This window comes from Geospiza fortis, unplaced genomic scaffold, assembly GCF_000277835.1.
Source record: "Geospiza fortis unplaced genomic scaffold, GeoFor_1.0 scaffold186, whole genome shotgun sequence".
Lineage (NCBI taxonomy): Eukaryota > Metazoa > Chordata > Aves > Passeriformes > Thraupidae > Geospiza > Geospiza fortis.
Genome location: NW_005054331.1, coordinates 5487462 through 5501118, shown reverse-complemented (window position 1 = coordinate 5501118; position 13657 = coordinate 5487462). Strand labels below are relative to the sequence as shown.

The window sequence follows — 13657 nt, the reverse complement described above, 5'->3', positions numbered from 1 at the left end:
GTTTAAATCGAGATTGCAGAGAGTCTAAAATTACAGTTTCTTCTATTTTTTATTTTTATAGTTGTTTCCCATTTTGCTTGTTTCTGTAGTGTCTCTGTCCCTCCCACCCTACATCAGCCTATAGTACCGAAATGCTCCCTTCCCTCCAAGCTGTTTTTTATCGTAGGCGGCAAACAAACAGAAAGGTAATGAAATATTGTTGAAACAAGCTGTTGTGTGATAGCTTATTGAAAATAGCATTTAAAAAGCTGTTTCCATCATGATATTGCCAACAGATGGACCCAGAACACTTCATGGTGATGCTCTCCTGCTAGTTAACTCTGAATGGATTCAGCAGATTCTGAGGAGCTATTTTCAAATTTAAATTATTCCATTTACTGACTCACAGTGTTCTCATCGTTCTGCAGAACAAAAGCTAGCTCTGTGATATATATGGTCAGAACTTTACCACATTTCCTAAAATGTCTCTCACGTGGCCCTACACATGGCACACTCCGTGTACAGAAAACAACAGCAGACAGGCATAATGTATGTTTTTAAGTATCTGTGCTAATACACGACAAGTTGGATATGCTGTAGCATTCAGATCCCCTTATGCTTCTCCTTTTTTCATGTGTTTTATGCACATCCCCCAGTATTCTTTATTTTCTTTGTTTCTGCTTTTCATCTAATCACCTTCCCCTAAGACCTCAACTGAAGAATTTAGACAAAGAAGCTGTAGATATTTGCAATGTGCTGTTTGCTAACCATTAGTGTTCATTCTGCCTGCATATTTAATTCCTTTCTTCCATTCAATTACATGGCAAGCTCTTTGAAGAGTAGCACAATGGGATTCTATTCCTGACTGACCTCTCACCATTCATGTAAAACTAATGAATACTGTTACACAATGTATGCAAAATAATTAATTTTCTGTTGGCTGCCAGGGCCTCTTTGCATTTTTCTAGCAAAATTGATTTCTAAGAGATCTAAACCAAGGATCATATAGATTTCCAAAACAGCTGTCACTTCTTTCCCTTTTTCATGTCTTGTGCATCCAGCACAGGAAAGTGCCAGTAAAGGCAGAATGGGAAATGCTTCAACAGCCATGTTTGCATGAGGCAGGCTTTGGCAGCTTGGATGGAACTGCCTGGGAAGTCTGGTCTTTCAGCACATATAGTTATTTTTATTTGTAGCCTTACTTATCTTTCCTGAAGGGTTGAACATATACTGGCTTACCAGCAGTGAGGAGAAACACTGTGTTTCTATGCAACCAGGACAAGAGGACACAGTCTTAAGGTCCATCAGGGGAAGTTTAGGCTAGACATAAGAGAGAATTTTTTCACAGAAAGGGTGATTACACACTGGAATGGATCACACCCGGTGGAATGATCATCCCTGGAGGTATTTGAGTATTAAGTTCAGTGCCACAATGCCACCCACCTCTACTACCTTCAGTCCTGAGGCTGACAAACAATAGTATCTCAAGGATCTGTGTGCTCTTCTATCTGTGCACCTTAGCTATGGCTTGTACTTGTGATCTAGTATTTTGCAAATAAATTTCTTCTTTTCAAATTTTCCCATGGTCAGTCTCTGAAAAAAAAAGTTTTGTAAAAAGTTTCATATTTGCAGAAAATAAGTAAACAGAATTTAGCTCAGGTCTGGAATTGCTTGACCTTTTTATTTTTTCTGATTGTCCAGATGAGATTTACTAAGTTTTTAACTCTTGAATTGCTAGTTAATGGAGACTTTGAGAAAGTAATACACTTTGAAATTAAGGACTTATGCTGCTGTGTATATTCACAGCACATGGGATCCAAAATAAGATGGGGTAGGAGAACAAGTAGATAAGTCTCCTTCAAGTTTTAACTTAGTTTTATTAGTACATAGAGTAAGATATTACTTACCTTATCAGATTGTAATTTTAGAAAGTGACAGTAAAATGGAGCTTGTTCTATCACAGTTCCTGTAGCTCTCAGTCTGGGTGAAGCCTGAAAAAAACTAAAGTGCTTGTGATGTTTCATGTATTTTTTGTATTACCTACTCAATTTAATAAGCTTCTCCTTATCTATTTGTTCAGCTCCATTTGAAAAAATAAACTATATCCATAGAGGGAGAAAAAGCACCTTTTTCCCTATAAGAGTGTTTCTTTTGGCAGTGTTATTTACTTGTGGGTCTTGGGCCAATTCTCATAAAACTGAACTCTGACTTCTCACCTTTAAATTTAGTTATTAAATGTAGTCCAGCATTTGCACATTGTCTTCTTGTGTTTTTAAGATATGTTTCAAATGGCTTACTGTAGGTACAGCTTTTGATGTCAAAATGTGGATTGTTTAAAAGTTGCTTTGATTTTATCTATAATGAATTAGTATTTTCCCTAGTTTATGTGAATAACCCAATTTCCTAAAAGTGTTGTTTCAATGCTATTCAGAGAGTTTCTGGTAGGAGGACAAAGGAACAAAGAATTTCAGTGTTTCTGACATGATGAAATTTCATAATCTTGTTCTTTCTTGTTTTATTGCTAAGATCTGCAATAATCTATTCATCATAATATATTTTTTTTCTTATCAATATGGATGCGCTGTCTTTACAGGAATCAATTTTTTTTCCCATTTATCTTTTTTTAACCTCTGTAAGCAAAGTTGCAATTCAATCTATGGCCCCTCATTCATCTGGCTAAGACATCTATGAATATAGTAGCAGCTAATAGTTTAAACATTAGTAGGCAAAAGAAGTTGTCTCCTTTTTCTCCAAGTTCTAGCAGAATCCTGCAGGACAATTGTAGCCTCTGATAGACCTATCCCACTTGTTTGGGCTACCAGGTGTATGGCAGTTTTTGCATGCACAGTGTGTCTGTCAAACCTGTGTATATGTGGTTCATCAAGGCATAGGGAAAGACCAGGACCAGGACATTCCAGTCCCTGTGTCAGCCTGGACATGAATGGACAGACCATCTGTAGGAGATGTGTGCTCTAGAACCTCCTTAGCTGACTTAAAAAGTGATAATAATTTACATTAATTGAAATTATTTATCATTCTTTTTGCTGGTAGGGGCAGGAATTACTTTGAACACAAACAAAAATAATCTGAGTGGAAACTCTGGAAAATCACAGTTCCGGAAAATCACAGTTCCAGAAAATAAATTTTCAGAACTAATGGTTCCATAAACAGAATTTTTCAAGGGCATTAGTGTGACTGTTTCCCCACGTTGAAACATTGAAACGATGTCTGCCTGGTTCCTCCCCTATACCAGCACCATGCTGCAGTTTCCTTAGTTATTCACAAATGAAATGCACGCCTTGTTGCAGTTGGCTTGAGTTGGCACATCCCTCCCCAACTCTGCCAGCTTAGCGAAATCCCTGCTGGAGGTTGTTGCACCAGTACACAGCACCATGAGAACTCTGTGTTGCATCTACTGAACTTGCTTTGCAACACATACACAGAAAATCTGTTTTGTTCCATTTTACCACAAAAAGGAGGGCTGGAGAACAATGTTATGCAATAAATTCTCTCCACTCTCTGAATGAGATCACAGGACAGCAGGGGTGCAGGGACCTTCTTTGTCCTATGAGCTGCTTTCTGTGCTTAGCTCCACTTACAACATGCTCAGCCAGGTTGCTTTTCCTCAAGGAAAATACTTTTCTTCGCAGGAAAATCACTGTGAAGAAAGACTGTGCTTTCTTCACACGGTGCTTCCTGTTCAGGTGCACACTTGTGCTGCTGCTGTGTTTTGGTGCTGGACTTTGTGCCCTGTCTGTGCTTAGCCCAAGAGGCAGATAAGACTTAAAAACAAAAACTTTACAGAGAGTTATGATTTTGTGGGGGATCATATCCAAGGTAAAAGCTACTCCTGTGTACATGATTTTATGAAGTTCTGGGAGCATTCCCCAAACCCTCTAAAATAAAACTATATTCTATAGTCCACACATGGACTATAGAAATTTCCAGACCAGGCACACAAAGGATGAGCACTAAATCTTTAGATTTAGTGCTCATCCTTTGTGTGCCTGGTCTGGAAATTTTCTCAAGATGTCATAGTGTTTCCAGTGTTGTGTGTATCTCTTAGGGCTGCAAGTACATTAAGGTGGTTGTCAGCAGTCAGTGACCTTGATTCTATGTAAATATATTTCAGATTATTCTCTCTGTGACAGGGAATGTCTATACAAATCTACTGCACACCGTTTGATGTCTTCTCATTCTAATGATGTTGAATAAAAAATAAAGCTCCTAAATAGCCCTTGAAAAAAGGGGAGCAAAGCAGAGTAAGAGGTATACTGTCAATGCCATTAAGATGTGGCTAGCAATTAATCTATGCATGACTGAAAATAGGACAGACATTATGAAATGATTTTATTCTGGAATACTGAGTACTAAACACAAAAAAAGGTTATGGTTGGAATTGTCTCACAGGATTGATTCCTACACACCCCTCTCCCGCAGAACACATCCCCCCACACTCACCTGTTTTACCACAGCATTCATGGGCAGAAGATGTGTTACGGCTCCAAAGGCGAATATTTGGAAAAAAACAATCCTTGGAGCATAATGGATACTCTGTGACTACTTAATAACAACATTAAACAAAATATTATTAAAGAGATGCACTGTAAAAGATCTCCTTTGACAAGTAACTATAAAACATAATTCTATTTATATATTTTAATTAGGTCTAATAAGAAAACATAAATACATCTACCCAGTACATGGTACTAATGAAAACAGCAAACAGTGTGTGTTAGTGCATTTAATTACAGTTCAACAGGATACTAAAACACAAGTATAAATTAAAGCAGAATAACACTCTGTTGTGAGGAATGTTAAGTTTTAGAATGTCACCTGTATGTGCATATGTCTTTCTTGGTTGAAATTGGTTTCTTGCCTGGAGAGATTTTCTTGTGATTCCCGATTCAATATAAACACAAATCATGCAGAAATGTAGAACATTTTTCCTATATGAACAGACATTTTTCCTATATGTAACAGACAGGTGAACTACTGTTTTTAAAGGTAGTTCAGATACTGAAAGGAACTATGCTAGTAAAATGAGCTTTAGCTTTGCAGAGTTGTCATCTACACTGTTGAATTATGGACACAGTCCCGGGTACAATTTTGGTAGTGTACAATTTTCTTTCTCCAAACACATCCACTGTCAGGCCTGATTTGTGATTTGAATAGAGCAAGCATCATTCCTGGTAGATAATTCTGCCTTGAAGACCCTTCTGTGACACCTAATGAAGTTTAATTGTAGGGGTGTGAGCAAATCCATGCCAGTAGCCCTGCCCTAATACACATGATACTTGGAAACAGTAACACACTCAGAATATGGAAGATTAAAGCCTTATCTATTGTGCCTTCATCGGTTTCTTACATTATATTCTTAGCATTTTCATTTGTTTCTGTTAGTATGGGGGCTTTTGAGCACCTCAGTTATGCAGCCATCTGATCACCTTTATCATCATCTGATAATGCATTTTCACATGTGCATGTCCATAGCACGCAGCTTAGAAAAAAAAGCCATCACTTCAGCCCTTCGAAATTTATGATATAGAAATATCAGAATACAAGTAATTTTTATAATCTGCAGGTGAAAAGGGGGATGTTACTAGCATCTGGAAGGTGAGCTTTTTTGAAGAAAATGGTCTTACATCCATTTTCCAACTGTTTCAGTGAAAATAATACTATTTTAATCTTTGAAAGATAGAACATTTTTCTGTCTGAGGAAGGAAACATTCCTCTTATTTATCAAATTTATCTCTTGCTATTTTGATCTCATTTCAAGCAATGTTTTCCTAGGATAAGTATAATTGTGTATCTTCAAAATCTGGTCACATCTATCAAGGAGGAAAACTGCTCCAAAGGTGTTGCAGTTTTTGGCATTCAGGATTGCTGCTCCTGAGAACCCACAGCTTCAATATGGTTGCAACTAAAATAAAAGTAGAAGGCAAGGAAAATAGAAACTGAGGGAGATCAACTTTTTCTCTTATTTATTTCCTGTGTGGTTTGTCATCTGAGATAAGACCACAGGTGGAAGGGGCAGCAACCCTCTGACCTGTAATTACTTATTCCAGTGGGAGGCTTTCAAGGCAGAGATAGGATAACACACAGAGGAGAGCAGAAAGCATTGTGTATGGCCCCCAGAGTCACACAGCACAGCTTCCTGACCACAGGCTACACGAAAGAGCTGAGTCTGTGTCATTCCTGAGCATGGCACTGACAGGGGAGTGATCCAAGTATTCTGAGGGACCATGAGATTTCTCTAAAGTAATATGAACTTCTTGGTCATGCAGGATGCAAACAGTGTCTTTCTCTAAATTAATAATCAATCAAACAGAATTTGCTAGGACTTTGACACTATGATGTCATTAAAATCAATTTAGTTTCAGAATGCATTATGCTTTTAGTATCATAAATGATCTACAGCTAAAAAACAGTGAAAGCATTTTTCTTTAATATTTTTTTTTTAAGTCTCATAGTCCTGCAAGCTTCCTGTTGTGGCTGCTTGGGATATATTAGGTGCCAGCTTCTGTATTTTCTGCTTTCTGCTCTTAAACTTAATTAAACTATTGACAAGTAAAATCAAGACTCTCAAGATGGGTGCTGAAACTGCCTATATTTTATTTTTAATTGTTGTTGTAATATAATATAAAGTTTTGTGGAATGAAAAAAGAGAAAATTATTTTACCATGTTAAAAAGAAAATGTGTCTTCAGCTTGTTCAACATAGTATTTTGAAGCTTGACAGAATAATTAATTCAGAAGTCTAGTAGTAATTCAGTATAGTCTTGCACTTCTAGGTGACATAGATAAATCAAACACAGATGCATTGTAATCTCCAGTTTTTGCAATTTCAAGGCTACTTGATCACCTTAGCTCAGATCCTATAAATCAAATAATTCTTGACAGCAACATTGATTGATGAGAATGTATCAGAACTGGTGATTTCTGCAAATCAAACTGGGGACAGGAGAAAAAAGGAAGCCTGTCCTGTCACAGGCTGTATTTTACTGAGAAAATTTTGAATGTTTTGTGCTTCTATGTAAGTGTACATGAGCAAAAGGGACAAAGACAGAAACAGAGATGGTATGCTGGAATGTCGAGGCAAAAGGCAGAAACCAAAAAAGTCATGTGAAAGTTGCATTTGAAAGGGAGGACAGAGGTTAAAATTGAAGGCATTCAAGGACAATGAGAGGGGTATAGGGACTGTGAGAGGGGACCATGAGGGAGTTTGAGACCTTGATGACAAAAACCACAGAGAAAACAGAAAATCAAATTTTGGAACACCAAATAGAACTGGAATCAACTGGATACTGTGCAGGTCTTTTAAGAGTAATATAAGTAGATTTGGAAGGAATGTAACAATAGATAGGAGAAAACAAAAGAAGAAAGATGCCCAGAGAACTTGTGGATGCCCAATCCCTGGAAGTGTTCAAGGTTAGATTGGATGGGGCTCTGAGCAACCTGGTCTAGTTGAAGATGCCCCAGATTATTGCAGAGGGTTTGGATCTAATGACCTTTAAAGGTTCCTTTCAACTCAATCCTTTCTATGATTCTATGAAAGGGAAAATGAGTATGTAGAATGAGATTTTAGAAGGAAGCTGAAGAAAGAAAAATTTCTGAAGAAGGGGTGAGTGATTCAGAGAACTGAAAGAATTGAATCATCTGGGCAGGTATCAAAATGCGGGATTTAAGTGGCCACATAAGTGCACTCACATGGTGTTAAATATGTGAGATATGTGAGCCTGCGGGAAGGGGCTGCAGCATCTTGCTTTCTTTGGTAAGTCTGTATTTTATGTGCTAACTAGGATTTGAGAATGTAGGTGCAGTTCCCTCTTCCATCATACATTTTCTGCATGATATATTGCAACTGAAACCAATTTCTACCTTGCATAGGGCAGCTGGAATTTGTCAGGTTTTGTCAAATGCAGAGTTTCCTTCGGCCCATTGGTTCTCATTGTTTCAAAAAACCACATATCTGTCCCTTGGGAAAGATCTATACCCTTGCTCAGCATCTGTAAAATGGGGCAGCTAGCTCTGGCATAGTACCAAGTGTTGTGAAAATTATTTTTTTTAAGACTATGATAGTGCTATGTACACAAATCCCAAAGGAAAAAGAAGGTGAAGTCAGAAGCTTGTATTGCAGAGTATACTTCAAAGCTTAAGAAATATTTTGGTGTTAAATTGAGAAAGGAGTTTTGCCCTACTGCCTCTGCTAAATGTTGTAAGAAATATTTGAATGATCCCTTGCCTGCTTATAGTGTAACATGCCAGTCATGGTAGCATTACAGAACTTGCATGCAAATTCCATTAATGGAAGGACTAAGTTTTTACTTGTCTTTTGAATTAAAAAGCAATTCAATATGTGTATTTTGATGCTTTTCCTGTGTTTGCAGTGTCAAAGGGGTATCTTTCATTGATATATGTTTACTACAGACTGAACATGAAAATATTTTTATTATACCTGATTTAACAGTTATTTAAATCTTGTTATCTTTAAAGATTTGTACTGACATTTTTTCTTATTCATTGAAAAGATTTATTCATTAGCCTGATTTGATATGCTGTTTTAGGATGGTGTAGGGTTTTCTAGGTTGGTATTGTGACAATTGAAATAATATTTGTGAAGAAATACCTAAAAAGTAAATATTGGTCATTAAATAGATTTACATATAACAAGTGGATTAAACACTAAATGAATGAATGAATCCAATGAATCAAAATCTACTGAAGGACAAATCTGCATGCTATGTAGCATGCTTTTTGGGGTAAGGTGAAGCCATAAGTATGCCAGAATTTCACAAGGGTTATCTAAGCATGTCCAGACCTTTGGACTAGTACAAGGAAGGCATGTAATGACAAAGCTGGCTTTGAAGAATGAAGGAAGCATTATCTCTTTGGGACAGAGTTCTGTGTTTGTGTTTCACAGCTATGAAATCTTGACCCTTGACTGAGTTATGGTGTTCAATATAGTAAATAATCTTAGAATTTTTCAGAAACAATCTCAAGAGTTCTTGGTAAATGTAGTTAAACAGTGGCTTTGGCAGGAGCAATCAGCAAACCGAATCAGGAATTACTGCCAGTAAGACTGGAATTTGATGTCAGATTCTAAGAAAAGATTTCTAGAATGTTTCTAGGAGTGAGTTGGATGTGAGATTGAATCTGTGACTGAAACACTCTGCTTTCATTTCTGTGTATAAGAATCTCTGTCTGATTTAGAGTCCTAATCTCCCATCATGCTTAGGACAGTTGCAGGATTCAATTCAGTTACTTAAAAGTAGGAATCTAATGTCATTCAAGGTGCTATAGAGATGTCTTTGAAATGCACATGTATTGTACAGGGCAGATATAATGGAGACCTGCACTCTTCTGAATGGCTGCTGGAGGCCAGGTGGGATGCCCTAAGGAATCTGCAGTGATGGGAGATACCTGCATTAAGGCAAGGGAATCAATACCAAGGGGACTGGGGTGAGGTGAATTGTTCTCTGGACTCTTGATGGTACACACACTAGATTGTGATTTTATTGGCTAGATCCCAACTGAGTGGGGATCTAGCCAATCTGGGAGCTTAAATACCTAGGGTACATGTAAATAGCTGTGCTGGAAATTTGGTTGATGAAATTGAGAATGGAATTTAATCCTAACTGTAAAAAAAGATTGATTCATTTCTACTGGGGGTTTTTTTGTTAGTTTGTTTTTTGTGCAAATAGTGCTTTAGAGAAATAAAGGCAGAGAGGTACACTCAGCACAAACTGGTTTACTTAGGCTCTCATAGCATATATTAATGAACAACTAGTGTACTTTAACAGCATAACATTTTACAGGATGCAGCGAAAGTGCAAAAAATTTCTCTAGTTCCTCTAGTTTCTTAGTTAGCTACAAAGGCTTAGATGCTGGATTCCTGACTAATTATGTAGAAAAATTATTGGCGCATGTTGATGGATAGACCTTGTTAACTCCAAATATGTTGCAGCAGTGTAGTGCTGTGCAGTACTAGACACTGAGAGAGGTTTTCTGCAGAAGCCTTAGATTGGAAAGACTTTAAACTGAGATACGTTTCTCTCAATCAGTAATAATAGTGCCCAAGTCCAAAATAAGGTAGTGAAAGGCCAAATGGTGTATCAGATGCTGCTATTCTGCCTCTAAGAAAGGGGCACACAGACAAACCAGTGGCTGGAGGGCTGGCTAGACAAAGGCCAGGGCAGTTGCCTTTGGAGCTGCTTTGAGAGACAAAGATGGACCATTCCAGCTGCACATTTAGTCAGGAACTGTCTCGGCTCAAAAATAACCAGACACCACACCTCATGTTAAGAGAACTCCACACCTTATGTTAAGAGAACCAGACACCACACCTCATGTTAAGAGAACTCCCTTTTCAACACAGGAGTTCAGGTCCTGAAGATCTGCAAAGCCACCATTGCTGGGAAAGGGCCAGAAATGTACTTCTAAATGACCAGACATCATTTTCAGTTTTAGAAATAATTAGGTCATTCGTGAGTCTGTTGTCAAGCAAAAGTGTGCCATTTAGATTTAATTAATACAGATGAATGTTTTTGGTCTGATTTGAGTTATTTTGGCTCAGATCCCAAACAATGATTTCCAACCACACTGTTTGATGCTGGAGTCTGTCCCTGTTCATTTACCTCTCCCATGAAATTACTAGACCTAGGAGTCAGGCTTTCAAAGCAGAAACTGGTTTTAATTATGAAAGAAAGCAAGTCCGCTCAATAGACCATAGATGAGTTCCCAATGCTTACCAAAATTTCCCTTTTTATCATTTTTAACATGACACAGTTAATTCATATGATGCCTAATACAACTTGAAAAAATAATCAACATTATACAGACCTAATTCTATTGAATTTTTCTGTCTGACATTCCAATACGAAGGGTGAATTTTTAGTGAAAACAGCCTGGTTCAGTATTTATAACACAAGCATTGCAGGACTTGTAACCTAAAAATTGACCAAAAACAAATTTGAAAATCACTCCACTGGAATATTGATAGATTTAACAGGTAAGGGATGGTGAATACCTTTGTGGTCCAATGAGGGTCTTATGTTCCCAAAGGTAATAATTAGGTCATGACACTAAAAAGGAACAAATTTTTGACCCTTACAAATATTCTGACATGTTAAACCTGACATGCTAGAACAAGAAGAGATGAAGCATCTTTTATTGTCTTTTTCTTATTTTTGTCCAGGTTTGGTTTTCCAAGGCAGAATTTCCTGAGATGTTTTTCTCTATTGTGAAATATACAAACAACTATAAACGTGGATGCAGGGCCTCCTCTATTTCAGAGGTGTTTAATGTTTCAGGTCACTGATCTTGAGGCCGCAAGGAGCATTCTGGGGTTAGGGTACTGTGGGTATGGAACCAGATGAGTGCTGCAACAGACTATTTAACATGGCATTGCAAACCAGCAGTGGTCTGTGGCTTAAAAGCTGTGATATTGACCACTAAGGTTATGCCTGCACTAGTACATAGTGCAGTGCAATGAGAACAAGTCCATGTAGTGAAAAAGTTGTTGCTGACCTGATGAACACATTATATAGATTTAATTTCTACACCTGGTGGTGTAGATCCACCCAAAAGAAATTAGTTTCTCATGCTTTAAAACTGCTCTGCAATCCAAAGCACAACCATTAAATGGGGTCTCCTCAGAGGTTTCCTTTGAAAGTAAATATTTGAAATAAAGTAGTACCAAGTTGTTTAGCTGTTGCATGAAAACTCATGCAGAAAGTTTGATTTTCATGTAGGTTTTTCAAGCTGACGCTTTCCCCTTAAGCTTCCAGACATTTCAGTCTTTGAATATTTGAGGCACATTCATAAATGGAATAAACAGCAGAGGGTGGCTTTCAAGTGATGGGCACTTGATATTATTTAGTAAACTTCATTATACAGGCATCAGCGGTCTAATTGTTTTGCAAGATGTACCCAGCAATGCAGCTGGTGAAGAGCTCCCTTTCTTATCAAAAGATGATTGAAATTATTATATGTAAGGTTGTAAAGGCCTATTTTATGTTGAATTAAATTGATTATAATGAAGACATGCATTTTTTCTAATAAAGATTAATCTAGATTTTAGAAGGAAAATATCTCTACACATACGCTTGTCATATGAAATGATTTTTACTACTATAACCTTTGAGCCAAATAAAAAAGTAAAAACAAAGAAAAATAGGTTTATTAAATATCAAGTGATGAAAACTATAGAAAAAGTCTGTATTTTTCATGGCAACCTTCTATTTTTCTTGTAGCCAAAGCAACGTACATCCATAGTATCTTCTCTGGAATTTCACCGAATGAATCACGGCCACAATTATTTTGAAATCAACCCAACCATTGGCTGTGCAAGTTTTATTTCTACTCCTGCAATCAGTCCAGCTAATTATTCCTTTGGATCTCTGGAATACAGTCTTGAAGAGAAAGAACTTACAGGTATAAGAAAAAAGCTTACTTTGTCTGTCAACAAAGCTTTATAAAACTTTAGGTCTTTGGGTTTAACTTGTAATTGCTGTTGTCTTTGGTAGTAAAATACATTTATTATAAATACGTAGAATTATTCCTGATTTTTTTTCTTACTACTCTACAAAGAGTTCTGATAATTTTATGACCAGTATTATGAGGCATACTTTTTTTCCTGAATATTACATTTTGAATAAGAAACCTTTAATTTCCAGACTTGCCTGGAATTTAGGTAATTTAGTTTTTGAAATGATGATGATTCATACATCTACTTTCATCATTGTGTGGTCAATATACTCCAGTAAGAATTTTAAGTTAAAAAGTGTAATTAGAAATCATTATGTAACCACCAGTAAAGATGAGGAAGAGAAGATTTCTAAGAAAGCTGTGATTGTTTCTTCAATAGTGATGGGATTCATTAAAGCTTCAGTGTATTTGCTCTGATGATAAGAGTTGAATGGAGTGATGGAACGAGGAAGGTTTTATCTGTAAACAGAGATTTACATAATGAAAATGCTGTAAAAAGGATTAAAGTATTTCCTTTTTCACAGATCAAAGCTTCAAGAATGGGAAATTGTCAGCAAAACAAACCTTTACCTTTGTCCTTTCAAATTCCATATAGAAGTTGCTTTATTTAGGCTAAATTTGTGGCAGAAGGGTATAGTATTCATCACTTGTTTCATAACATCAGGAAAGTGATGATATGAAACAAGTGTCTTTGGTAGCTAATTTATGGGATCTGCAGATCAAGTTTAAAAGGGTATTGTATTTAAAATGTAAATAGGAGTAGATTACTGTAAAATAAAAATAATAAAAATGTTAAGATTCAGTGCAAACTTATCAATTGGTTTTTGTAATATTGGTCTTGAAACAAGATGAATCCTTTTCATTCCTAGTTGGTAGATTTAAAAAAAAAAATAATTTCATAGCTAGATCAATAGAAAACTGTATGTTTAGGGCTATTGTGAAATAAGAGTGAGAAATCCTACCTTCTTTGATGAAGAGAGAGTTAAAATGATCAGAGATTATTCATATTGGTTTTTTGCATTATAATATAAACAAAGATAATATAAGTCATCTTTGAAACTAAAAGAAGGTGCTTATATCAAGGATATAGAAAATATTTTTGAACTTAACGGGAAGCAATTTGAATGGTATCTTTTATTCCTAGGTCTGGGGTCATTTGATTCTTTAATGTTTTGGTTGTTACTGTTTTT

General features: G+C 36.6%; 1 protein-coding gene across 4 annotated transcripts in view; it reads left to right on the top strand.

Annotated features, from left to right (window-relative positions):
• The window catches only part of ANKS1B (ankyrin repeat and sterile alpha motif domain containing 1B), a 409286-nt gene that overhangs the window by 140212 nt on the left and 255417 nt on the right, over positions 1 to 13657 (top strand). For all 4 annotated transcript variants that reach the window (XM_031057572.1, XM_031057571.1, XM_031057573.1 and 1 more), the window contains one exon: positions 12233 to 12413. In XM_031057572.1, the coding sequence (XP_030913432.1) occupies positions 12233 to 12413 (181 nt within the window). The remainder of the gene's footprint in view (positions 1 to 12232; positions 12414 to 13657) is intronic.